The 27,309-nt window shown below is 44.0% G+C and overlaps 2 protein-coding genes across 9 annotated transcripts in view; both read left to right on the forward strand.

Annotated features, from left to right (window-relative positions):
• Positions 1-24,849, forward strand: part of LOC135899951 (acetylcholinesterase-like) — a 31,860-nt gene extending 7,011 nt beyond the window's left edge. The window contains exons 1-6 of one of the 8 annotated variants that reach the window (XM_065429333.2): positions 8,097-8,339; positions 8,415-8,472; positions 8,636-8,738; positions 9,821-10,063; positions 18,357-19,867; positions 21,365-24,849. In XM_065429333.2, coding sequence (XP_065285405.1) covers positions 18,360-19,867; positions 21,365-21,512 — 1,656 coding nt within the window. In that variant the 5' untranslated portion in view covers positions 8,097-8,339; positions 8,415-8,472; positions 8,636-8,738; positions 9,821-10,063; positions 18,357-18,359 and the 3' untranslated portion in view covers positions 21,513-24,849. Of the gene's footprint in view, positions 1-2,308; positions 2,463-8,096; positions 8,340-8,414; positions 8,473-8,635; positions 8,739-9,820; positions 10,064-18,356; positions 19,868-21,364 lie in introns of those variants that run through there. The other 7 variants (XM_070537767.1, XM_065429334.2, XM_065429337.2 and 4 more) reach the window with 7 other exon arrangements.
• LOC135899929 (uncharacterized protein PF3D7_1120000-like) lies at positions 10,236-10,985 on the forward strand. The gene has a single exon (XM_065429304.1). It carries the CDS (start codon positions 10,236-10,238, stop codon positions 10,983-10,985), a length of 750 nt encoding a protein of 249 aa, XP_065285376.1.
• Positions 24,850-27,309: the final 2,460 nt, after the last annotated feature.

Consider the following 27,309-nt stretch of genomic DNA (forward strand, 5'->3'; position numbering starts at 1 on the left):
TTAAAGGACGTCGTCTCACGAATCACATGCCGAACAAATTTTTCGAATCCTTCAACCATAAGTTCAGTTATCGCAGCGATGCCAGGCTGCCTCTGTCTTTTCGTCTCCGATAGCACGCTGGAAGCTACACAGCGGAGAAGACAAGGCAAAGCCTCGGCAAAAGTTGAGTGTCACGGTGGTGAAAGGCTTCATCGAGGCACCCCGTGGCGACCGCGATAGGCTACGCGCTTCGCCGCTCGCCGCTGCCACCCCGAAGGCTACGCGCAGCTCGTGCAGCTACGCGCAGTGCAAAAATGAAATGATTTTTTTGTTTTTTTTTGAGATAGTAGACGTAAATATTTTTCATTTATTTAACTAAAAATTATCTATTATGTGTAACTGAGAAGGCTCTCGCCGTAACTAAATCAGAAGATAGCGTTGGTGGGCCGGCTGCTGTTGATGTGGCGGTATTGCGGAAGGGAAGGCAAGCGATGTTCCGCTGTGTTTTACACAAGATTGTATATTCCCTACTGTATGCAATGCAGTAATATTTCGGTTGCATGTTCGCAGGGCCTCGTTAACAGATCGGCTATGTTTTCTTACAATGTTTAAAAAGTGTTTCAGGGCCCTTTTTGCGTGCGATTTGGATCAACCTTGGTAATTTTCTAGAATAAGGCATCGGCTAGGAGACAACCAGAGCAAGAAAAACTAAAGAAAGACAGGAAATTTAAGCAGGGGATATATCTGGTTTGCTACCTTATGCTGGAGAAAGTGTATAAGAGTTGACAAGAGGAGAGAAAAAGAAAGAGCCATCAAAACTACATCGAAGACAGGCGATAAACGGAAATCAGTTGCGCAAGAAACAAATAAAGAAGACAAAGGAAAGGACACACCACAGCACTGTGTATGTCTCTTTCTCGGTTTTCATTCAAGAATGAGGGATTATTTTATTTGTTTCCAAATGAAACACATTGGTGATGAAAAACACAGGAAAATGCCCCAAACTCAAGGATTCCACTGGGACAGCAGGAATTACGAAGAACTAATACATTATGAGCAACGCAACACGTATTAAGAATAATAATCAAGTAACAATATAAATTCAAAACTAAGAAGTATTCGAAAGCATAACTGGCATTTTCGTAAATTAAGAAAAATAAAATGTAACGCGACAGAAGCTTCACATATAACTGCCATAATCATTACACGTAATATACAATACAGTGTGATATGAAGAAATCAATGTAGGAGAATTTATTGCCAGAACTATTCTAAGGTTGGATTTAAAAGACGAAAACGATGAAAATGATTTTATGGACTTCGGTAAATTATTCCGCTTTATTATTGGTGCGTATGTTTAAATCGTTTGATTTTAATTAGTGTGAGCTATAAGAAATCTTTAAAAAGTCGCAGTTTCACCCGAGAGACGAAGAATTTCAGCCATGGTAAAGAATCAAAGAATTATACAACTACATGAAGTAAGGCTCGTAATATTTATCAGCCGTATAAATTGCAGCAAATATTCGCTCTCTATTTAGATCAACAAGCATGTCTCATGCGCGCATGGGCTGACATGAAGAGATGTTACTCGATCACTGCGAACACTCACTGTCACTACGTTGGTGTAATGATGAGTGAGAAGAGAAGGGGGCGAACACTTCTGTTATCTTATGCTTCAACGCATCTCCGAAGTTAGCGATGACGAGACCTCGAGTACTAGGCATGCGTTAAGGCAGCGCCCACGCAGCCACCAGCCATCTCGACAAACCCTTTTACCTTTGCACCCACGGTAGATTACCGCCAGGACAGGGCGAGGGTTGTGCACGCGTACTCAGCCACGCGGACAACCATGCGCAGCCATGACTGGGCTGGCGGACGAGATGCAAGTTCACCAGCTTCCATAGCGCGCACTTGGTCATGTTACAGCGCGTTCACCACCCCTCCCCCATTGCACGTGTTTTTGTCGCATGACATCCAACACTGGGCGCTCATCCAGCCACCATCCTCCTCAGCTCAACGCCGCACGCTTTCTCTCGCACCTACACCTTATGGCGCGTGAAGCGCGATAGGATTTTATTATCCCACTCTGACTTTATACGGAAACTCAAGGCGACGCTGCCACCGCCGACGACGACGTCGAAAATTCATCGGAAGTGTTCGTGTAATTGCCATCGCAAGCAAACTTTTTCTACGAAATTTCGTAGGACTGCTATAAAAAATATCGTAGGAATTAGTAAGTTGAGATGTGTACAGTTGTATAATAGCTGAGTTGTTACTAAGTTGTATAGAGAGAGAGAGAGAAAAAAAAACTTTATTTGGTTCCTTCAAGGATTTAGCGTCTCGAGGTCTCGGTCGTCGTCAGGGGCGCCGGCGACTTGGAGCCTCTTCCGGCAAGGGTGGGCCCCTATTCCAGGGCTCCACTGAGCCTAGCTACCTCACTAGCGTGCTGCACTAAGGCCCTTTGGACCGTGAGCTCGCAGCTGGTAAGCCGACTCTCCCATTGCTCCGCACTCGGGTTATTGTGTTGGTGGAATGATTGATTTTGTTTACATTCCCATGTGACATGATATAGTGTGGGTTTGGCCCCGCACCATGGGCAGGTGTCTCTGTATTATGTTGGGTACATTTTGTTTAGGATGTATAAATTTGGGAAGGAGTTTGTCTGCAATCTGCGCCAACTCGTTGCTTCCTCCTGCGTTAGAGTTTTGTGCGGTGGGGGACATTTGGCTCTCGTCCCTCTGTATAAGTTTAAGATTTTTGTGTATCCTCCTTCACAAGTGTGTGGGTGATACTCCGGAGCGTGCGACTGCTCTGCTCGGAACGTGGTCTCTCGAGCTAGGCTGTCTGCCCTTTCGTTACCCTCTATGCCTGCGTGGGCCGGAATCCAGATTAACTTGTGCGTAACGTTCCTCTCGGCGAAGTTGGCTCCGCCAAGAATTCTGAGGGTGGCTTTGCTAAGCCTGCCCCTCGTGTAATTTCTGCACGCTTCCTTCGAGTCTGTTAAGATGTTTAGAGGCCTGCCTGTCCTATATACTTCTGCTGCGGCCAGCGCCACGGCAATTTCTTCCGCTGTGTCGGCTGCTTTTACCGTCGCACATGTGATCAGTTGTAGAAAAAAAATTGGAGAGAAGAACAAGAGTGAAAAGGTACAATCGCTATACTGAGAAAATCTTTTAAATGCGTAAGCATTTCTATGCCTACCCAACGAGGAAAGACGTCCGTCCATCCGTCCGTCCGTCACGTAAGGCGACCGCTTTCAAGACATGGCCCACAGCAGTGAGCTAACCGACCTTCGTGCTGCCTCTCGCTTCAACGCGAACTAAGCGGCGAGAACACAGGGCGCACGAAGCTATCAGCACTCGCCGCACTGTGACCCTAATCGCAGGTCGCTTTCAAGACAGCGGTCCGCGCGGCGACACGCGATACGCAGCCACCGGAATACGGTTGGTCACAGTTGATGATGGTTCTGCGCGGATGGATTCGGCGCTACAGAGCGATGACGGCTTATGCTGATCGGAATGTCGTCGGTGCACCTGGCGCTACCAGCTGCAATAGTTTCCTTGCACTGCCGCCTGTAGCAGTTCGCGTCGCCCCAGTGCTGTCATTTATATTGGTGGTACAATGCTTACACATACTTTGACAATTCCCAGAGAAGTTTCTGCGCGATTCTCTTTTTATCACGTGGTATAGGGTAGTCTACTTAGGAGCAGATAGAACTTCTAGTAATGGTGCAGGTGGCTTGATTTTGAATATATTGTGGCGGTAAAAATGTAATGTTTGTACGTGCTTCCACAAGAAACCTGTTCGTGTCAAAATGTTTAGGCAACAAACCTGATTTTTTGCCGATCCTAAAGTAATAATGGGAAATGGTGATGACAAGCAGAAACTAGATACTCTCAAGTCTAATTTGTAAGGCACCGCCGAGGAAAGTCATGAAGTCTGTGAGTTGAGAAAGGTCTAGCTTGTAGACAACGTAGACACACGCGCGCACAAAAAAAACACTAATCGAAAGCAACAAGCCATGTGCAAATGAGACGAAATTGTTAGAAGAATAAAAAACTAGGAGGAAAAAAGTTTGTAGCGAAAGCCAAGATGTTCTTCAGTTCTTGGTATGAAGTGGAGATAATCACGGTAGACGTGCATATAAATTAAAACAGCGTGTTTGTGCAGTTCGCTTCTTAGAGCGCTTTCACGGGCTTTTGGTTTGGCCTTAGAGTTTCGAGGATGCTTCCAAAGTACTAAGTAAACAGCACTTAATCTGGCAAGAACTTCATAAAAATTAAAATGGATCGTTGTTCCTTTGAGAGCGTTAGCTTCTTCAACAATCTGATAACATCGCTGCCGTTAGACCGAACCGGTCACTGGTGCCTTCAGTTAACTGCGTCAAAGACCGCCCCACTCATAGAGCGGCTGTGTCAATGCAGTAATTCATGTACTGATTAGCGCATGTGGTTCTTTGCAAAACCCATGGTAGTCAGAGAGAGCTGTGCAAGAAACGGGGTAGCTTTCTCGGATGAATCGCTAAATACACTGCGGCGTGAATTAAAAGAGGCAAGCAGACATGGACAGTTATTTTCAGATTTTCGTCAGAGCTATGCACATCTAAGGAAATCGACGCATGATTCACAGCAAAGACAAACCAATATGTGTGCCTATCAAGCTGCTCTGGCAGCATTGTCTGAAACACTGTGGTGGCCTTCGGATGCATAGGTTATCAGGAAGAGGCAGATCAATCTAGTCCCTGAAGTTTGGTGTTCAATGTTCTCACTCTTTTTTCCACACTTTTGTAGGTTTTGTAAACATAAAGTGGCCAAGCAACGTCGGTCGGTGTACGAGGAAATATCAGAAAAGTTGGCTTAATGCCCCCGATATTCATACCTATATCGTCCTCGAGAAGGCAAAGCTACATCAGGTGTAGGAAGCTCGTTTCTAAGCATATTGATACATATGCCAGCTCTGCGAACGCGTCTTCCGAAAGAATAATGTAGCTGCGATGCAACTCCGGACTGCTTGCCATTGACTATTAAACTGCGCGAAACTGCGGTATTTTACAATCTCAATGTACCATTGAGAAAAGCGCACAGGCTGCTTATGCAACTGCCGAATATTTACTAGTAGAATGCATGTTTGCCTTTCTTGCCACTCTTCTTTTACATTTTAATGGTTAGCATGGCCTCTGTCGAGGACTATCCTAAGAAAATACGGACGCCCGAGAATGCAATCTGAGAGCCTTACCGCGACTTCTACCTGCTGCTTTCAAAATCTGTGCTTGGGCGCAATATCTAACTCTAGAATCTAGCCACATTTGAGCTCAGGCTTTCTTAAGCGACACGTATAGAAAGCACGGCAATGGTTTCAGATCACGTGATCCGGCTTTCACATTTCTATTCAGTGCCCCTGTACACTGCAGAGACGTACGAGTACACTGCCAGCCATAGGTGCTGCGAGAACCTGTCAAACCTAGAAGGTAAATAATCCTTGCGCGTCTTATTCTGATAGGTCACTTCAGCTAGTATACTCGATTGAAGTTTTGAAATCCCTACATGGCGAAAACATACAGAACACATTTACAACTTGACGAGCAGACGCGATTTGTAGCCTTAATTTGGCGTTTCACGAATAGCCAACATCATAGAGTCATTCCACTCAAGAAGTCCACGAAAGTGGTTTACGTGTGGTCATGGTTATCGAATGGGAACCGACGCTTCAGACCCTTGTTTTCTGTTTCATCATTCACGTCTTGTTTCGCACTCTCGTTCGCTTTCAGTGCAAACCCGAAGACCAAGCATGAGGCACGACTCTGCCATCATTTATTGCTCGACTGAAGTTGTTTATTCCACACTCATGAAGTGTGAAAAAGCTTACATGGGGCAAACGGAACAATGTGTGATTGAGCGGCCAAGTGAACGTATTCTAAATTTTTTTTTTAAATATTCAGATCCAATGCGCATGTTCGAACCTATGTTGAGCAAAGCTTTAGTAGAGGTGTGTATTAAATCGTATACAACTAACGAAACCTGGGTGGCGTCCAGGCCCACCCCACCAAATCGCAGGGCACTCAATAAAGTTATTTGAATGAATGAATGAATGAATGAATGAATGAATGAATGAATGAATGAATGAATGAATGAATGAATGAATGAATGAATGAATGAATGACGATGTGTACAATTGCCTTTATTTTTATCCGATGCAGCATGTAACCTCGCGCATTGTGTGTGTGTTTTCCGCCCAAAGGTCAGAAGCTAATGTCATTCAATTGTTATGTTTATACACTACACCGCTCACAATCTGTGCGATAATGCACACACCAAATCAGGTGAACGCGCAATGTCTGAAGTCGGCACTACGACGTCATGAGGACGAAGGCGATCTGTCAAGTTTCTCCAGAGAAGAATGTTGATGACAGGGGTGTGCACAGAGAAGAGCAGCACATATCTAGTTACATTTAAGGATTATGTGCACTTTGCGTCACAGTGGCACGTGCCACATAGCCATTCTGGAGTATTAGCCAAGGAAGGGAGGAAAAAGTAGAGAAGGAAAGGCAGGGAGGTTAACCACTTTAGCTCAACCGGTTTGCTACCCTACACATGGGAGCGGGATGGGGGGGGGGGATGAAAGATAGCAAAGAATAGGCACGCGCCCAGTTGCATATGCCAAATGGCTGAATAAACAAAATTGAGTAACTCAGTGAATTCATTGAATACAATGCGCCATTCCATTAAGAGGTTGGTATGCTTTAGAGATACCTATGAGCCGATGTTATATGTCCAGGTTTTATGTAGGAAGTTTTTTTTTTTATTACGCAGAACAAAAGTTCACTTTCTGGCACTATCTTGTCGGTCAGCATATAGGGTTTATAAAGGCTGTCCCAGTCAACGTGTGCCAAATATGCACGAAATATGCGAGGTATTGTTGTTTGCCGTCACTTAAGACTATTTCTGTATTTTGCCCAAATACAAAAGTAACTACAATTAATTCAATATATTCGCAAAAATTATCATCACAGCTGAATTATCAATCAGAAAACTGTAGGTCATCATGAAAAATTTCGTATTTATGTTTCTGTTGCTCGATACTGGCAGTCACTCAGTCAAGAACTTTATTGAGGTCCTGAGGAGTCTGCTCGCTACTGGCAACAATAATTTTTTTTTTCTAGCGTCAAAGAAAGGCCCGCAATATTACGTGCTTCTTTCAGCCCTATTTACATCCGTATTCGACTTACAGGAAGTCAAATATTACTTCACAAACGCTACTTTTGCACCTCGGAGATTTTAGCTGTGGTTCTTGTTGCGCAGTAAGGCTAGAATATGGCCGGGACGCGTACGTTCCAAGGAGCTATATATGCGTGGGTGGTTCCTTGCTATGAGTCATTTGATATATAGTAGCATTTTCCCTTGTTCCTATTATGTTTTCTCTGTTGCAGTGTCTTGTGCTAACGTACCCTTGATGGTATAGAGCACGGTTTATTACTTGCAGACAAATAACTATCGCAGATACAACCACTTCATCCACGCTAAAGTTATAAAGTTATATTTGAAATTGTAGCTAACTATTCGCAATAAGAGGGTTCGTCATTGTCGCGTCTACTAGTTTTCTGTTCTCGTTGATTTGTCGTTTTCATTATTCTGTTCTGCCATTTGCAAATTACTGTTACGACTCTTGGTGCAGAAGTGTTAATGCGATAAAAATATACGTAAGGAGGGAATTATATATAGCTAATAAATAAGATAACCAAAGACTGCAAACAAGAAACAAACAAGAACTGGTAGTGCGACAATAAATTAAAAAAAAAAGGAAAGCAACTACGAAACTACTATATTGTGAAAACACCACGTGCAATTGCGTAGCCGCAGCCGAAGAGCTTCCGCGCAAGTTCCTTTACGTGCCGCACCTACAAAGTTCGTACAACCCCTCCACTGGTGGCATTCAGTTCTCTCCCCCGCTACAGGCACCTGCGTAGCAGCAAGGTGAAAACAATCCGACGTCACTCTTTCCGTTGATTCAGTCTAGCTCGGTTGGAAAAATAAAGATGTCCTTGGATACCTCTTCCCTCATTTCCTGGTTCTTCGGATACATTAAGGCGTGGAGTTGCGACGTTATGTGATTGCATGGCATCATTACAAGACTTCGTTCTGTAGTGAGCTAACGCTGTTCGAAGGCAGCGAAGCAAAAAAACATTATCAAGGCCTCGGGGGAGGACGGAAACAAACACACGGCTACCGAGCACAGCACCGCTGTCTCCGAAGGGAACCATGCCATTTCCTCTAGTCTCCGTTTGACTGTGAACAAGCCACTGAACCGGACAGCAGCGTACCCTGATTAATTTGGTCATCAAACCAACGCGGTGATTGTGTGAGGTAAGGTTCTCCCCATATGACTTCTGGCTGCAACGTCTGAGACATTTCGCCAACGATTCGGACACACGGGTGCAGGTTGTGTCCTCAACACAGGCTCGTATACAGAAAAGAGGTGCCTCACATTCACGTCAGGGTAATGCTCGCTTTATTCCTTGGGTATTCGAAGCAATTACCTTATCTCATTTCAGTGTTTACATTTACATGCTGCTGTATAGCCGATGCTGCTGTATAGCAGTTGGCAGCAGCGGTTACGGCTACGTGCACGCATACTGAACCACTTCTTTCCGCCTGTACAGATCACAGCTGCAAGAAACTGCCGGCAAGAAGACTTCATCTACCCAGGCTGCGCCACTTATCGCCCCAAGAAAAAGCATCTTGCCAGTGGCCGTGTCTGCCAAGGTAAATATACCTGGTAGCGAAGCTTCCATAGGAGCCCATACGTTCAAAACATGGCGGTCCATCTGCGGTTCATGGGGCTTAGCGCCATCTGTATGTGGTGGGAACACTTCCGGCGGAAGAAAAAATAATGTGACACCATGTCCGTTAAAAGCAGAAGTGACGTCATTTTGTTTTTGAAGGCGCGAAATTTGTTTTGTTGTCCTTCCTTTGGAGCTATATATTCAAATGCCCCGCCATTCGATTTGATGGGCGTTCTGAGCTTTCAGCGTGGAAAGCGATGCAGGAAAAGGCCAGCCATATGGTTGTCGAAATCGCATCCCTGCACAGAACATATTTTCTTTGGAGGCCGACGAAAGCTTTAGGTGTAGAGTGCTGATCCTATTGTCGGATGCCAAGCCCGTCGGCCAGCGCAGTCGCACGAAAACAACTACACAATTATCTGGCAGTCGTAACTCACTACTTTTGACTGATCAGATTAAGAAGCGATGAAGCTACCCGCGCCACCAAATTCAGACAAACTTCGACAAGCAAGAAAGCACAAACTGTGAGGGGGGCGTATGTCAACAGGTGACCTTTACGAGTGCGCCTTTCTGCCCATTTCAAGACGTGCATTGCATTGCGAGTGATAGTGGAGTCAACGGCCCCTGTAGCGATAGGCGCTGAAAAGAAGTGCATTTATTAATAATAATAAAATTAAACTTGTATTTTCTTAACTCGTCACGAATATATAACATTGACTAGGAATTTTATTTTCGTTGAATGAATCTGTGTCTCGTTTGAATTAAAAAACGCGTTTTTCTTTCCCAATGTCTGTTCCCTCCATAGTCGCGCTTCAATAGCTTCTCCCATAACCCCCCATGCTGATGTCGGTGACAATCTGTACTGAACCGCTTTTCGCCCGAAGCTTCGCGACCTATTTGAATCGACCTTGTGTCTGCCGCCTACCGTCTACCGCAGCGCGCCTGCGCGGGACCCCAAGCCCCTTGATTTAAAAGCCCTGCAAGAAGCACGTTCGCATCAGTTGGCAGCAGCGGTTACGGCTACGTGCACGCATACTGAACCACTTCTTTCCGCCTGTACAGATCACAGCTGCAAGGAACTGCCGCCAAGAAGACTTCATCTACCTAGGCTGTGCCACTTATCGCCCCAAGAAAAAGCATCTTGACAGTGGCCGTGTCTGCCGCCTACCATCTGCCGCAGTGCGCCTGCGCGGAACCCCAAGCCCTTTGGTTTAAAAGCCCTGCAAGAGGCACGTTCGCATCAGTTGGCAGCAACGGTTACGGCTACGTGCACGCATACTGAACCACTTCTTTCCGCCTGTACAGGTTGGTGATTTTTATGCCCCTCCTAAATAGTGGGATGCACATTCAGCCGTAGCTACTGCTGCCACATTCCTGTTCATGCCACATTGCTGCCACATTCCTGTTACTGTTATTTCCGTTATTTATCTCGCGTTCTTGTTCGCTTATCTCCGTTTTGTCCCGCGCTCTGGTAGCAATGACAGGCAAGCAAGAGCTATCTAAACTTTTCGAAGAACTTAAACGCGAGTTGAAGAATGAATTTAGAGAACTGCGCGAATGCCTGGAAAGAGACTTAAGGAAAGAAATTAGAGAAATGAAGGGATTCTTGGAATTTGCGAACAAGAACTATGAGGAAATGAAAACATCTGTGAGTGAGCTGAAAAATGAAAACTCTGATATAAGGAACACAGTCGAGGGTCTGGAAAAGGACCGAGCTGCCCTGCTCGCAAAACTCAAGGATCATGAAGTAAGGCTCATGCAAAATGACCAGCATACCAGGGGTTTCAACATAGAAATCAAAGGTGTACCAACGAAGCCAAAAGAAAACACCCTGGATATAACCAGAAAACTTGCAGGTGCGCTTGATGTACCTTTCGAAGATTCTGATGCTCAAGTTTGCCACCGAATTAGGACAAGCGGTAACGCTAATTGCCCTAATATTGTGGTGCAGTTCAGACACAGGGCCAAGCGCGATTCTTTCCTAGAGAAAGCAAGGAAAAAACAGCTGACAACAGAAGATATTCAGCTGGAGCCCAGCACTCCGATTTATATCAATAAACACTTATCTCCTCCCATGAAACGCTTGTTTGTAGCGCTGAACAGCAAAAAGAAAGAACTCGGCTGGAAATATGCCTGGTATCGCAATGGCAAGATTTTCGCCCGGAAATCAGACGGCAGCCCCATTGTCGCCATTTGCCATCTTGATGACTTGCAGAAGATGGCGTAGGAACAACAGTTGGGTCCATTTTTTTCTGGTAGCTTATCTAAAATATGGGCTATGTACCATCCGAGGTAAAGGATCTTATATCAGATAAGCAACCAGCAATGACATTTTTTCATCAAAATGTTCGATCGCTCGCAAATATGACGGATGAACTTACCATGTTAATACACAGCTTCGGAATACCGATTACTGTCATAATGTTAACCGAAACGTGGTTAACGCCCACATCACAATTGTTCCAGCTATCTGGTTATCAGTCGTTCTTCTGTAGCCGACAGGATAAGCGAGGGGGCGGTGTAGCGCTTTTGCACAAAGATAATATTTTTGCTGAACCAGTCGACGAGTTCACTGGTATAACTTCCGATTATGAGGTACTGACACTACAAAACCATACAAACTTGTTCTCTGTTGCGTACAGACCACCATCAGGTGATGCGACCCGCTTTCTTGCTTTCGTTGAAAAGCTTTTCAGTTATGCAACAGAAGAAAAAAATGAATCTTGTTTTAGGTGGTGACGTCAATATAAACATGCTGTCATCTTCTCCGCTGCAAAATCATTTCCAGACTCTAATTACAACTTGCGGTTTTTCAAATACAATTTCTACAGCAACACGTATAACTGTTGACAGCGCCTCCTTATTAGATGTGTTCATATCAAATATAAATATTCATTCATTAGAGGCCGACGTTCTGTACACTGATATCAGTGACCATCTAGGCATTATTCTGCTAGTGAGTAAAATCAATCGTGTAACTCAAAAAACTAAAGAACCAGTTTATATTCAGTCAATTACGCCATCAAATCTGGAGGCTTTTCGCCATGCCATTGCTCAGCAAACTTGGGACAGCGTTTATTGTGCACAAGACAGCGACTCTGCATATTCCGCTTTTATTAATATTTTTAAACCATTGTATGATACGCATTTCCCATGCAAAAAAATTACGAGGCCACCTAAAGCGCGGAAACCTTGGCTGACCCCTGAGCTTCTTGACATGATTAAACAAAAACATGTTTTATATGCCAAATTTGTGAAATCTAGGGATGAAGCCTTGCTTAAGGCGTTTAAGAAATACAGAAACAGTTTAACAAAAACTTAGAACTGCCAAAGATGCTTATTTTTTAGGAATATTTAGTGACCCTGCTAATCAACGAAGTGATGTACTTTGGCGCAAATTGAATGCCTTGTTACAGCCTAACTCTTACTCAGCTATTCCTGATATATTGGAACATGATGGGCAACAAATTTTTGGAGATGCAGTACCAAATGCATTTAATGAAGTCTTTACTCTAGCACCGCAACAGGACCTAGAACATAGCCTCACTAACTACGCTCAGTTTCTACCTAGTTTCTACCTAGTTTTGAGCATCAAGAACAAACACGACTCATTCACTTCCACGGTCGACACGTTTAACCCAGATATTATTGCTCTTACCGAAACTTGGCTGCACCCACATATTAGAGACCACGAAATCTTCTCTACCGCCCATGGCTACTCAGTTTATCGCTGCGACCGCACGTTGCGTCAAGGTGGTGGTGTTCTTCTGGCAATTAATAAACACCTACACTCTCAACCCATTACTATGGCTACTAACTTGGAGATAGTCTGGGCAATTATCGAAATAAACTACGTAAAAATTATAATGGGCGTATGTTATCGCGCTCCTACTGACGTTGCCTCTTTTGCTAACGAATTACAAGACACAATTAATATCGTCGTAGCTCGCTATCCTTCCTTACCCTTGTTTCTACTAGGTGATTTCAACATTCCAAACATAGTCTGGCATAGTGAACCCATCGTGATACAACCATTCTCCGCGTTAGCAAAAGATTTTCTTGACTCGTGCGCACTGTTTTCTTTCAATCAACTGATAACCCAGTCCACCAGAATCACACCACAAGTCGCTAACACCCTTGACCTTCTGTTAACAACACGACCCGATTTTATTTCGAACATTACTTACTTACCATCCTTAAGCGATCACTCCCTTATCCATTTCAACATCAACATTTCACGACCGAAATCAGAAAAAAAGATCAAGACAATTCACGACTATAAGAAAGCTGACTTTGAATCAATTAACGACGAGCTCTGTATATTCCTTGATACTTTCCTGACTGATTTCGATAACCGCAGCGTTCAAATGAACTGGAATATGTTTGTTACTAAAATTCGTGAACTAACAAAAAAATTTATCCCTACCTACACTTTTTCCTGTAATGATAACGCTCCCTGGTACAACACCCACATTAAGCGCCTTTCGAACAAAAAGAAACGTTCGTACAGACTAGCCAAAACATCTGGAAACGCTCAAAGATGGGCAGCTTACAAACACGCTACATATAACTACATAACAGCGCTTAAACAAGCTAAAGATTACTTTTTAAATAACACATTGCCTTCCATGCTAACTACTGATACGAAAAAGTTCTGGCGCACTATTAACCCAAAACATGACGACGCCATAACCCTTGTTGATAGCACCGATACTGGAATTGCCCCTGCCGATTGCGCATCTGTATTAAATGACGTTTTTGCGCGTAACTTTTCTAAACACGCTCATGTAACACGCCCAACTACACTATCTTACGACTACGCCGCAATGCACCCTTTAATAATCGAACCCGTTGGCATAGAAAAAATAATCGCCTCATTGAAACTCTCATCCGCTCCTGGCTGTGACTTAATTAACGCTAAGTTTCTAAAAAACACTAGCACATATTGTTCCATTATTCTTGCAAAGATTTTCCAGCAATCACTTGACAATGGTTCACTGCCTGCTGATTGGAAGGTGGGGAAGGTGATTCCACTCTACAAAACAGGTACTAAACATTCCCCACTGAACTATCGGCCTATTTCCTTAACGAGTATACCATGCAAAATTATCGAGCATGTTCTGTCTTCTCATATCGCCAACTTCTTAGAAGAAAACTCCTTTTTTTCTGAGTTTCAACACGGCTTCCGCAAAACATACTCATGTGACACCCAACTAGTATCATTCACGCATAAACTAAACCTATTGCTTGACCACTCTTCAGTTGCAGATCTAATTTTTTTGGACTTCGCAAAAGCGTTCGATAAAGTGTGCCATAGCTTATTAATCTACAAACTGCGACAACTAAACCTTGAGCCTAAAATTCTGTACTGGCTTGAAGTTTTCCTCACTAACCGTTCACAGTTCGTTTCAGCTAACGAAGCAACATCTAATCTGAGTCCTGTTTATTCAGGTGTACCACAAGGCTCCGTGCTTGGATCCCTCCTATTTCTCATATATATTAACGACTTACCTTCCTGTGTTTCATCTCAAATTCACCTATTTGCTGACGACTGCGTAATTTACACCGAAATAACTCGCGACGAGGATGTTACCAGGCTTCAAGCTGACCTTAACGCCATTTCTGCATGGTGCAATTCATGGTTAATGGAACTAAATGTTAACAAGTGTAAATTCATGCGTGTATCTCGTACTACCAGTGAACCACCTGTGTACTCCCTTAATAACACTCCATTAGAATTGGTAACAACTTACAAGTACCTTGGCCTTCACATCACCTCTGATCTTACTTGGAATACTCACATCACCTATATAATAAGTAACGCTAACAGAATGCTAGGTTACTTACGACGCAACTTTTCCAAAGCACCTTCTTCCTTAAAATTAATCCTCTATAAAACTCTAATGCGACCTAAACTTGAGTACGCTGCTTCAATCTGGGATCCAGGTCAAGTAAACCTAATACACTCACTAGAAATGGTTCAGAATAACTCTACTCGTTTCATTCTTTCTAACTATAATAGAACCGCGAGTATCAGTGCCATGAAATCTAGCCTCAACCTACCGTCCTTGTTATCACGTCGAAAATTGTTCCGTTTGTGCCTTTTTCATAAATTATTTCATCACCCGCTGCTACGCAACAAACTTATTTCTCCGCCTCCGTATGTATCACCCAGACTAGACCACATTCATAAGGTTGACATTTCATTTTGCAGATCGAACGCTTTTTTGCAGTAATTTGTACCACGCACTTCCAATGAGTGGAATCACCTCCCCGCCTCGATAGCCACTATCGCAGATCACCAATTATTCAAGAATGTCATAGCTAACATTGTATAACTAGGAACCTTTTTTTTCATATTGTTCAACCTGTACTCACAAATGCCTTAGCTAACATTGTATATCTAGGTGCCATTTGTTAAATAGTTTTGTTTATACATATTCATATACATAATTTTCTGCACTAATAACTCCTGTTTGTTGAATTTACCCGTTTTTGCTTGTAACCACCCCCCTCTATAATGCCGTAATGGCCCTGAGGGTATGATTAATAAATAAATAAATAAAAATAAAAAACAGAAATGGAGCATCGCTTTTCCTTGCTCCAACTACTTCTCCTGAAGTTTTTTCGTCTATTAGAGCTACAAGCAACAGCAAGTCACTAGATACCGATGGTATCCAGATTCGCCCTATAAAGTATGCGCTCGATATTATAAGCCCTATTCTAGCCCATGTTTATAAGCTAATATTATCAACAGGTGCCTTTCCTAAGAGAATGCAAATTACGCGCGTTGTTCCCGTCTTCAAGCGCGGTGATAAAACAGCATTAAATAATTATCGGCCTATATCAATAATTCCGGTATTTTCTAAGAGCATTGAGAAAATAATGCATGCGCGATTACTCTCATTCTTTAACCGTCACCATTTGATTGCAGACTTTCAACATGGTTTTAGAAAGCACCGCTCTACGGAAACAGCCCTCCTGAGCCAAAAAGAAATAATTTTAGATGCATTCAGCCGGAAGCATATGGCACTAGGCATATACATAGATTTCTCTAAGGCTTTTGATTTAATTAATCATTCCATCCTTCTTAACAAATTCGAAATGTATGGTGTACGTGGAACCGCCCACTCGCTTATGAGATCTTATCTGTCCCACAGATCACAGTTCGTAGAAGCCAATAACACAATATCTTCAAGGAAGCCAGTTATCACTGGTGTGCCGCAAGGCAGCATTTTGGGCCCACTTTTATTTTTGATTTATATAAACGACACTGTACGCTGTACAGATAACGCTACATTCGTTTCGTATGCCGACGACACAACCGTTTTTATACAGGCAACGTGGAAACAGATATAGAAATAAAGGCTAATAAGACGCTGTCTGGCTTAGAACGGTGGTCCGTGATAAACTGCTTAAAAATCAACCCTAAGAAAACCAAAGTTATCTTGTACGCGCATAGAGGAAAGTTGACAACTAATATGAATTTGTGTCTGGGCAGTGAGCAGTTAGAGATAGTGGATTCCGTTATTATCCTTGGGGTGCGTTTTACAAAGCACCTTGCCTGCAATGAGCATGTTGATCATCTCCAATCTAAATTGTCATCTGACATTGGTGTTACTGCTCGTCTGGGTCGCTTACTCCCGACCAAGGTAAAAATAATGCTATACAATGTTCTGGTGGTATCTGTCATGCAGTACTGCGTCATGGTGTGGGGTACAACTGGTGTAACAAACTTGCACAAACTACATTTGCTACAAAAAAGAGTTGTGCGTTACATAGCTGATGTTCATTATACGCACCCCACAAAATCACTTTTTTCTAAATATGAAATTCTTCCTGTATTTTGTTTTTACAATTATAGGTTGATGTCGTGCTACAAAGATTTCGTAAAATTTGGCATTGATGATACAATTCATCTGGCAAAACTTCGAGAAAATACAAATATTCGACAGACCCGACATAAAGAAATGTGGTTCGTACCTACCCCAAAAACCTCCTATGATGAGCAATCTTTATCTCATACATTACCTTCGCTTTTAAACCTATTAGACCGACAAAATTTTGATCCCTCCAGAAACCGAAACTCTCGCATTAAACGTTTTTGTCGACTTATTTATTTGCAAGACTAGACCATGCCTTCTTATTCTCCTAATTTTGTTCCCCACTGTTATTTATGAGTGTTGATTATTTCTTGCCGTCTTGTTTCACTCTGTATTACCCGTTACATTGTGATGCTTTTTTTTTCATTTCTTGTGTATGACTGGCTCTCATCTTGCTGTTGTGCCAACTTACAAGGGGTCGGGACCTCGTCAAGCTGTCCAAGCTTTTAGTCCTGTACTCCTCCTTCTTTAAGGAAATAAATTGATTTGATTGATTGATTGATTGATTGATTGATTGATTGATTGATTGATTGATTGATTGATTGATTGATTGATTGATTGATTGATTGATTGATTGATTGATTGATTGATTGATTGATTGATTGATCATATCTGTTTGAAATAAGTCTTAAAGTCCTACGTCAAGGGAAAAATCTTATAAACGCCATTGGTACTGCCGAAATCTTTAGTGTTGCTAGGATGCAAAACAACCTCTTATTTAGCAACCCGTGACCGGTATAATGTAAGGATTTCGTTCCAGTTGTTTTTCGTTTCGCGCTTATTCAGTGATCTGAGCGGCGCTCCCCCCACATCATCATCACGAGGAACGGTCGATCTTTAGTGGTGCATGATAAAAAAAAACATAGAATATAGCCAAAGTAATCATTGAAATATAGCAGCCCTGTTCAAAAGTTCACTTTTGAATATGATCCTGTTTATCACGACAAGTTCACTTAACTGTCATGAAGCGAAGCGCAATTTCTGCACCCTGTTCACCGTAAACTGTGCTCCATGGCGAAGAACTGGCGTAGCAGGGAATTAATTCCGGAAGCACAAGGGCAGAAGTACGACTGAGCTCACTGCGTCTCTCGTTTGTTCTTTTTCTTTTAGCCGTTTCTTTCGCGCCTCTCATTTTCGGGGTGAGGGCTCTTGCCTAATGGCTGGTTCCTTTTTGTCACTGCTGTTTGGCGTGTGTACTTTCTGACATTCATGAAGAACAAACTGACTTACGTAACAGTTTTGTCGGAGGGATGACTTTGTTATTAAATTGTGGATATTAAACGCTTCACGTGGCTTACAGCAAGTTTATCGAGCTGTACTTAGATTTTATGAGTGCTTATTAAACTGCAATATACAAATAGTGCCCTTCCTCCTTGTGCTGATGAATTTAACATCTAGTTTTGAAAAATGTCAAATAAAGTTCGCTTAATCTTAGCTGTTATTTCGCTGCTGACTGAGTTGCTGCTTTGTAGAAAGGCAAAAGTTTATTTGGCAACGCTTAAAGGGCACTTTTTTTCGACCAAAGCCCTGCCTAGGAAGTAGGCGTAATTTAATTTGACATAGTTAGATTTATGACACGCCCAATATCCGACCTTAGGTGTCAGAGCCACGCTAAAGCTGGCACAAAAACTGTGAAGCGTCACAGATGCCGTACTAATGTGCCAAACGCGAATATGCATAACAATTAAATCCTTTTTTTTTCTTATCTTTTACAGAAAATGAAGTGCACGGCATGCCATTGCATCTTGTTCATGTTTCTGCAACTGAGTAGCCAAGAAAACTCAGGCCAACAGCAATATGTCGACGTGACTGTCAACACTACAACAGGGTGCTTGAGAGGAATGGTTGTCCCCACAAAAACTAAACCAGTGCGTGCGTTTTTGGGTATTCCTTATGCGGAACCACCGGTAGGCACAATTCGATTCAGGAAAACAGAACCACGAAGGCCATGGGCGGGAGTCCTTAGCGCAACGGTTCTGCCACCAATGTGCCCTCAGTTACCGTTGAACTTCAACAGCTACTATCTGGTTAAGGACACCGAACCCATATCAGAAGACTGCCTTTTTCTTAATATCTACAGTCCACCCGCTAACGGCACATCCCTGAAGCCTGTTGTCATTTATATTCACGGAGGTTTCTTTTCGTACGGTGGTATTTCAATGAAGCTCCACGACGCCTCTGAGCTGTCGGCCAGAGGAGATGTTGTCGCCGTTACTGTTGCGTATCGGCTAGGTGCCTTCGGATTTCTTAACATGGGCACCGACGATGCCCCAGGTAACATGGGCCTTCATGACCAGCTCCTAGCACTTCTCTGGATAAAAAACAACGTCAAGGCTTTCGGTGGAGACCCAGACCAAATAACGTTGGTTGGTCAGAGTGCAGGGTCTTATTCTATAGCTGTACACTTGGTGTCTCCTGGTAGCAAGGGTCTGTTCCGCCGTGCCATCATGCAGAGCGGAAGCCCTTTCACAACTACGCTTGAGAACAGCAAGGATCAGGCGCGCCACAGAGCCCGTGTTCTGGCAGAAATGCTTGGTTGTGGTTCACCAAGAAAGGACTCAAGAAGTGTCAAAACAACGATTAATTGCATGCGATCAAAGAATGTGGCAGAGATCTTGAATGCAACTGGCAGTTTCACAACCCAAGGTCTCGATGGTTTCTTCCCAGTTGTTGGAGATGAACTGATACCCGTAAAACCAGGACAAGCACTGATGAGTCGAGAGCTAAATGCGCGCGAGCTACTGACCGGCATTTCTTCAGCTGAAGGCGATGGACTCCTAGACTTTGTGGCTAAGGGGTTCCGGGATGACACCGATGCGGCCGACATTACAAAAAAGACAATGATTTTTTTCGCTAAAGGTATGATGATCACGCTGTTGGACCGGGAATCGGAGTCAATCATCCATCACTATTTCGGTGGTTCGAATGTCCGCGATGGCATCGAATCTGTGCACGCGGCGGCTGACCTGCTGGGTGACAGCCAGCTGGGATGCCCTACGTTAGGGTTTGCCAAAAGGTTTCTCGGCTCAGACACGACTGTCTTCATGTACCAGTTCTCGCAGCAGCCATCACATATTGGGTGGCCAAAGTGGGTGCGACCGACTCACGCGGATGAAATTGCGTTTGCCCTTGGATCAGTATTTAAACTTGAAAGTGACATCTCTGAGGACGACGCCAAAGCCGCGGAGAACTTCATGCACATTATTTCTGCGTTCATCCATACCGGGTAAGCCATCGGTGTGCTACATTCACTAATTCAATGCGCGTATTTGCGTGTCGTAGTGTACGTCAAGCTATGGTCGATCATGCCACATTCAAGTGACGAAATAGCCCAAGATAAAAGCAGGTGCTAGCACTTAAGCTTGACTTTGTAACTACAGAAAAAGCCTAAATCCCACCTCCTCATCTTTTCACGTTCGTAATTGGCCTCGATTTATGGCGACTATCGATGCCATGCTCATTTGTAGCAAAATTATGAACATAGCATACCAGGTTGTAATTTCCTAAGCAGGTCGGATTTTGCATCGCATTCACCAAAGAAGACCGATGATCAAAATAAAAAAAAACAATTGATATTATCTCCCCTTTGCTTCTAAGCTCAATTTTACCTCAGCCACCCTGATCCTATAGCGTGAAACTGCAGAGGCGAGTGTTGTACTGCCTAGCACAAAGTGTTGCGGGCTAGTTGGTGCGAATCCATAATTACTTTGTTTAGCGCAAAACAACGGACGCAAGAGAGACGTCAGGACGAGGCACTCCTGTGAATTGACATAATTTTGTTGCGTCACTCCTTTATAGGGTGCAGAATCTAGAACATGCGCAGTGAGCACCCCCCCATGTGCAGGAACCACCAACATACGGTCACCAGAGCCCACTCACGTGACAGAATTGATTCTGCTCTTTATAAAGGAGTGACGCAATAAAATTATGTCAGTTGAGAGTTGGGCCTTGTCCTGTGATCTCTCATGTGTCCGTTGTTTTGCGCGCTAAACAAAGTAATTATGTTGTGCTGTCGTTTGATGGTGTTGGGAGAAACCGACGCGGCGCGCCCACTTACTAGCTCGAGCATTAGAAAACCTCAAGTAATACGTAAATGTACACGCACTTCTTACAAACCTGCAATCTGAACACTATTTGGTGCACTGCAGCTCATATTTCTTATAAACCTAGACATAAAAATTGTTATGAACGTTCGTGTCTGCTTTCCTTAACAAATATTGATTTGAAAAAAGGGGATATTCGAAACCATACCAAACTAACGCCTCTACCGAGTACGAAATGGGCTCCCTTTGTTGGTCATAAAAAGTGGAAGCGACAAAAAGAAATACTTTCGTACATCGAATTATTCAGACCTAAAAAAACATGCATTTATGCGTTACTTTTGCAAGGTATTTGATATTTACTGCTAGTTTACTGCGTTAACCTCGAATTTTTTATTTTCATTTTCGTCATAGCAGAACACTTATGGAATAAAGCGTGCCCAAGCTAATGCTTAGATTTTGTTTGCTGTATCTAATAACTGGTGAAGTAATAGGATCTCTACATCGAGGTTCGGCTGCATCTTATACTGTTAGCGGGGGCATTAGTTATAAAGGTTGCTCCATTTCAAGTAGACCTTAACATATAAGTATAGCTCCTCAAACTATTCTAGAAATTTTGAGGGAGAGCTTTGTCGCAGCACTTGTGAGAAAACAGTTATTGATCATAATTGACTATGTTGCAGAGTACCACATGTTCCGGACAACACTCCCTGGCCGAAGTTTGGTCGAGAACAACATTACATGGAAATTGGAAAGGAAGGCAACGTCAACCAAACACACCTTCTTCAGTCTGTGTGCGACATGTGGGAAGAACTGAGGCCGTATGAGTGAAGTGCCGTTCTAGAGCACCATTCTGACGCGCCATACTTTTGAAGGCCGTGGAAAGCGACATGCTGACTTAGTCGGGGCTACTGTTCAGTGCAAGCAGGATCAAGACAACCATTGCACAGATCGTTAAGATGCGCGCACTAAACATACCGCAACTGAAATCACGTGTTAAATTTTGTCGGTTTTTCTGGTATGAGCATCAATCTTGTTAAGGTTTGTGCGTTTTCCCGCCTCAGCGTGATAGGGAGCGCTTATTTATTATTTTCATTGCTGTCGTTGCAGCTGCTGACCTTGAACAGTTGCAACAAAAATATACAGAGAAAAAAGTAAATCCGGGACGCTTAGTTTGTACGACGCGCTTATACGTGGCATAAACAAAATAAAATAGATTAACGTTTTCGTTAATGTTAAGTCAGGAATTGACAACATGCCCGACCACCCAACATCATCAGCACTGCTGGAAGCTGTAGTAAGCTAAAGATGGTCCGCTATGACCCTCAACAACATGTCTTCTGACAAGCTATTCACGCTAGACGCCTCCTTTAATACAACGAAATAATCAAATAAGCAGATAAATCTGCATGAAAACGTTACTTCATATAATCTACTAAGTATGACAGGGAAAATTCAGATTTAGCTGTAAGTAACAGAGCACGTAGATACAAAGAAAACTGACACTGGTCGCCCATGTACATGTCAATTCCAGGTCGATGCCAAATGTTTCTTTCCTAAGCTAGTGTACGCCTTCAGGACTCCAGCAGATGCGATTGAGTTAAATCACTGATCGTATCCGACGTTGCCCGCCGAAGTCGCTCAGCCGCCTTTGCGTTCAACTGATAAGCACGAGGTCACGGGTTTGGTTACCTAATTCAGCAGCTCTATTTGGCTGAGGGCACAATCAAAACCACTCGCGCAGTTAAACGTTAAAGAAATCCAGGTGGCCTAAATTAAGCCACAACATCCTACCATGGTGCAAAACTATCACGCACTATTTTCTGCAGGCAAACTTGTTTATTCTTTCCAATTAGCCAGTGTTGCGCCTCAAATCGGCCACGCGCAATCTTTTGCTGCTTCCCCAGAATCAGCCTCCTTCACCAGCACCCAGACGACGAAAACAGGGCCCGACACCGATTGTGACGGCTAAACAAGCGGTTCTCCTAGAGGACCCCTCACCAGGTCTGGCCATGTTGAGCTGACAAGCGCAGAGCATACATTGCGCGATAACGATCGTGTCTGCAAAGTATTACATCTCTACGCGCCGCAGAAAGATCTCGAAGTTAAAATTGAGCTCCGGTTTCCCTTCTCGCGGCCGCCGCGCTCCAAGCCGGAGGATGACTTACACGTGTAGTGCGCCTACGTACACGTGTTTGCACTGTGATGTCGCTCGTGGTAACACGTGACTTCGAGAATTATTTAAGGCAACATCCGTTATTTATGTATTATGTTGCTTGAATAGAGGAATTAAAGCTTAGAGAAATAATAAAACACACAAACCGAATGGCTGCATGTTTTTGTTTTAGTTTGCACCGCAGCAAGAGAGATGCACTTCCGTTTCGTCTGCTTGTTCCCACGTTGTGTAGTCGAGCGCCCAGACATCGAAACTATGTCATTTTATACTGTGTTTTAGCGCAGGATCATGCTCTGTGATCCGCTTGTGTCTGCCTCGATATTCGTGCTGCACTGACTTATACCGCTAGTCAGGTGTCCTCGTGCACAGCGCGGAAAATCGTGCGCGGCACGAAACGAGACGATAGATAGTTTTAGTTTTACGTACGTAAAGGCTTTGCGTACGTAGAGCTCTTACGAGTGAGCAGTGCACCTGCGCAGAACGCAAATGGTTTGCGTGAGCCTCACGAACGTACGTGAGACTCAAAAGTTTGCGTGCGTTCCTTGCGCACATAGAGAGCTCCGCGCGGCGGTCTCGCGAGATGTCGAACAAGCGAGATCATCATTGCCAAACACGCTGACAAGGTAGCTCCACGCCTTCGTTTTTCTAAAAACGGCTTGGATTTGTTGCGAGACTTAAGGGAGTGCAACCCCTTTGAGGACACATGCGGTATAGTACTTCTATAGGCATTGCGAAGCTCCGATCGGCACAAGAACACACTTTTGCGTGTTTTGCGCGCCAATCCAACTCAACTGGCTTGGCTTTGATTTGTCTTGGATGTCAATTTCCACAGCAGTATATATACCAGGCGATAAATGGCGATACATGGTCGCTTTTGGCGTGCGTCGCGTACGTCTAGCTAAAAGCGTTTCAGATGCAGTGCGCGTATGGTACGTAGAGCTTTCACGTTTGCGTGCGTGAAGTTGCGTACGTGTAACTAAAACTGACTAATCACAACAGCTTGCGCGGGACGCCGTCAGCTGAAGTGCGCCGCGCTGCAAAAACGCGAAGAGAAAAATAAAGTGAAGGCGGGGCCCGTGACGAATGCGTCACGCGATCCTCGAGGTCCAGTATGGGAGAACGCAGGGAAGAAATTTCGCTTGCGCAGGCTAGAAGGGGCGAGTGGAGAGAGCGTCTCGCTTGGCAGTGGTGCTCACCTCCTGAAATCATGGGTTCGCGGCACTGAAATATTTCTATCTCGGCTATTGATGAGCCGATTTGAAAACATTTTCGGCAGAACGCTCCCTAGAGGACACGTAACAACTTCCAGTGTATAACCTAAATTTTTAATGGGGCCTGATCAGCGGTCCTTCAAGCGACCGCTCCCGCCGGCCTCCCTTGAAGCGGTAGCAACCGTGAACTGTTTCGCGGAGGAAGTGCGAACGAACTCTGTCTCCAGATTGCCTCGTCCTTGCTTCGAAGGTTAGTTGTCGAAGGCAGAGTTCTGTGAACTATACGACACCTCTGGTTCGCCGCAACAAGTTCATCGAATTTCCTTGCGTAGAGAACTAGCGAAGGAAAACATTTTAAAGGTGGACCTTTCGTGCAGAGAGGAAGAGCTGAGGTATCCTGATGTCTGCAGACATGTGTGAGCTCTGACTAGAGTCTGACTACTTCTTTTAGTATGTAAATATTTGTAAAATAAACCCCCTTTTTATTTCGCTCCTACTCCCCGACGTACTCATCCACATGGCACGAAGGATCCCTTGCCTATACGCTACCCTGAGTCTCAACAGCAGGTAGAGTAACCCCCGCTTGTGTGAATTTTCGTAAAAGATGTTCATGCACTAGAATATGAAATTTCAGCTTGCTATCTATATCTGCTGTTCAAGTGTTCTGCAATGAGGCTAAGTATGTATCAAACAAATATGCTTCATTAAACACATCAGCCTTGGTTTACAAAATGTACGTTGGGCAAGTGCACCTCATGTTGTTCCGTTATGACCACTCTATCACTTCACATTACGCACAAGCGCGAGCCGATCACAAAGAGCGCTTACTCAATTTAGATTTTGTGAATCTTGGACCTGACATTTTTCCTCTCACAAAAGTGCAAACCACTTACAGTAATTTATTGTTAACACAAAAACAGAGCATATTTTTCCAAACATAAGGACAATCACACGCTTCATGTACTCTGTGTCTCAAGAACCTGCGTCTCTGAGTCTTCATGTTATCGCGTCTCCAGAATGGAGACTGGCAGACATCGAGCTTCACAAAGAGTTCCCAATTGTAAGTGTGCATTTCAGGACTCGCAGGCATGCTCGAAGGGCCTACAGCTTGCGCACTTTCGAAATTTTCGTGGTAAGTCATGGATAGGGGCGGCAGTGCCGGAAGACTGAAGCGCATCAATCCGATGAAAAAAGACTAATAAAGCTGCAGGAGGAACGAGGTGGAAAAGCCCCACGTATTGACCGTTAACATGGGCAGGGTGCCCAGAAGAGATGAAAGCTTACTTTTTAGTTGCCTTGCATGTGCAGTCTAAGACATGGAACGGTTGCATGTTACGCCCATGGAACGTATAGTTCTTCACGTAGCGAATTTCGCAGCCCGACATCTTCAGCGAATATTGGGAAACGTCACGCTTGGTGAATGCTATAGTTGCACACTTCTCAAAGAAGTACCTATACCACAGTTTTCCAGATGTCGCGACACACCTGAGTGTGTAGTATGCAGTTTTGCGTGGACAGAGAGAGAGTGAGAGAGAGAGGAATAGAAGACCGAAAGGCAGGGAGGTTAACCAGACGCTTGTCCGGTTAACCTAATTCCTGCCTTATGCCCAGATGCAGACGTCGGTGCACAAAGAAATCTCAGATCCGAATGGGAAGACCCTTGTGATACTCACTAGGCAGATGCTGAAGATGGTGGCACTCAGAACACCGCCTTGCGAAACACGTCACGTAATGTAATGTCGAGTTGTTTCTCCATCTGGTGACAGGTAAATAAATATTCCGCGTAAGTAATCGCGTCGCCAAGTGTACGTTCGGCCATGCTGTCTCTATTGCTGCCATATCCCTCTCCGGATAGCCTCATGGGTGACACAGTCAGCACTGTTCATGCCAAGAAAGCAGGCAGAGGTGATGTTCTTCATTGCTTTCTGCTCTTTAGCATCTGTTGCCAAAGCAATAACGTTGTCAGTGCTGCTTCTGACCACGCTTAAGCTTGACATTTGTGAAGGATAATTAATAATTATGGGGTTTTACGCGCCAAAACCACTTTCTGATTATGAGGCACGCCGTAGTGGAGGACTCCGGAAATTTCGACCACCTGAGGTTCTTTAACGTGCACCTAAATCTAAGTACACGGGTGTTTTCGCATTTCGCCCCCATCGAAATGCGGCCGCCATGATTTGTGAAGCAAATGCATGTCTGTTTTCAAGGTTCCAGACCAGATTCTGCAAGACCATGGTCTCCATTACTTTGCTGACGCCGCTAAGCAATGTGATATGGCTATAAGATGGCAAGTCATTCAGTGATTTATTAAGCTTCAAGATTTAAATCACACGGAAACTTTTCTAACAATCTTCTGCACACCATCCGCTACGAATTTAATATCGTGTGGCTCCTACCATACTAAGGTTAACTGATGTTCTTGTTGCACTATTGCAACAGTGGCTTTAACGCCACCTGCGTCAGAGCCAGCATGCATGCTATGTGCAATCAGCCTACTATGTTTCAACGAACCACCTGTGGGCTTCGTTCCCACTTGTATGATTTTCGACAACATGTCAAGAGGTACAAGTATGCAGTTATAGCTTTGCCTTAAACTAGGCAAGGTGCGGACTTAGACTGCCTGGATATTCGCTTCGCCATTCGCTGCAATACGTCACTAAGGGCCAAGTGATTCTTGCTATTCACTGGGATCTAATTTTTGTAATGCGCGACATGTCCTACGACTAGAGATCTGCGCTTTTGGATACATTTAGGAGAACCCCCCAAAAAATCACCGGTAACACTTTTACGAATGCCTGTTTATTCGAAAAACTCCGATCTTGACGCACCCAGTCTTAAAATACTCGAAGATGGCTTTTGTTCCTCGTGATTGCCAATGCACTTCGCCGCGAGCACCACAATCCGTGACATCATCAGAAGAAGCCACCCGCCAAAGCGCAACAAAGTAAACTGGAGATGTGGAAATTTAATTAAAACAAGTTTTCTAGCTAAGAAAATGTGCGTATAAGCGCAAGTACATGCCAAGAAGAAGAAGAACACAGAAAATACTTGATGAAATGAGCGCTACGAAGACGCGGACGAAAGAACACATGTACGACAGACAAGGCGTACATGTGTTCTTTCGTCCGCGTCTTCGTAGCGCTCATTTCATCAAGTATGCATAACCAACTCACCCACATCAAGCTTCTGCTAACACAGAAAATGCTCTACTCACCACGCTACACTCTCCCATTCGATGGCA

This window comes from Dermacentor albipictus, chromosome 4 (assembly GCF_038994185.2).
Source record: "Dermacentor albipictus isolate Rhodes 1998 colony chromosome 4, USDA_Dalb.pri_finalv2, whole genome shotgun sequence".
Taxonomy (NCBI): Eukaryota; Metazoa; Arthropoda; class Arachnida; order Ixodida; family Ixodidae; genus Dermacentor; species Dermacentor albipictus.

What these genes read in the sequence shown, in the direction of transcription:
- LOC135899929 (XM_065429304.1), top strand. Translation starts at nt 10,236, where the DNA reads ATGACAGGCAAGCAAGAGCTATCTAAACTTTTCGAAGAACTTAAACGC.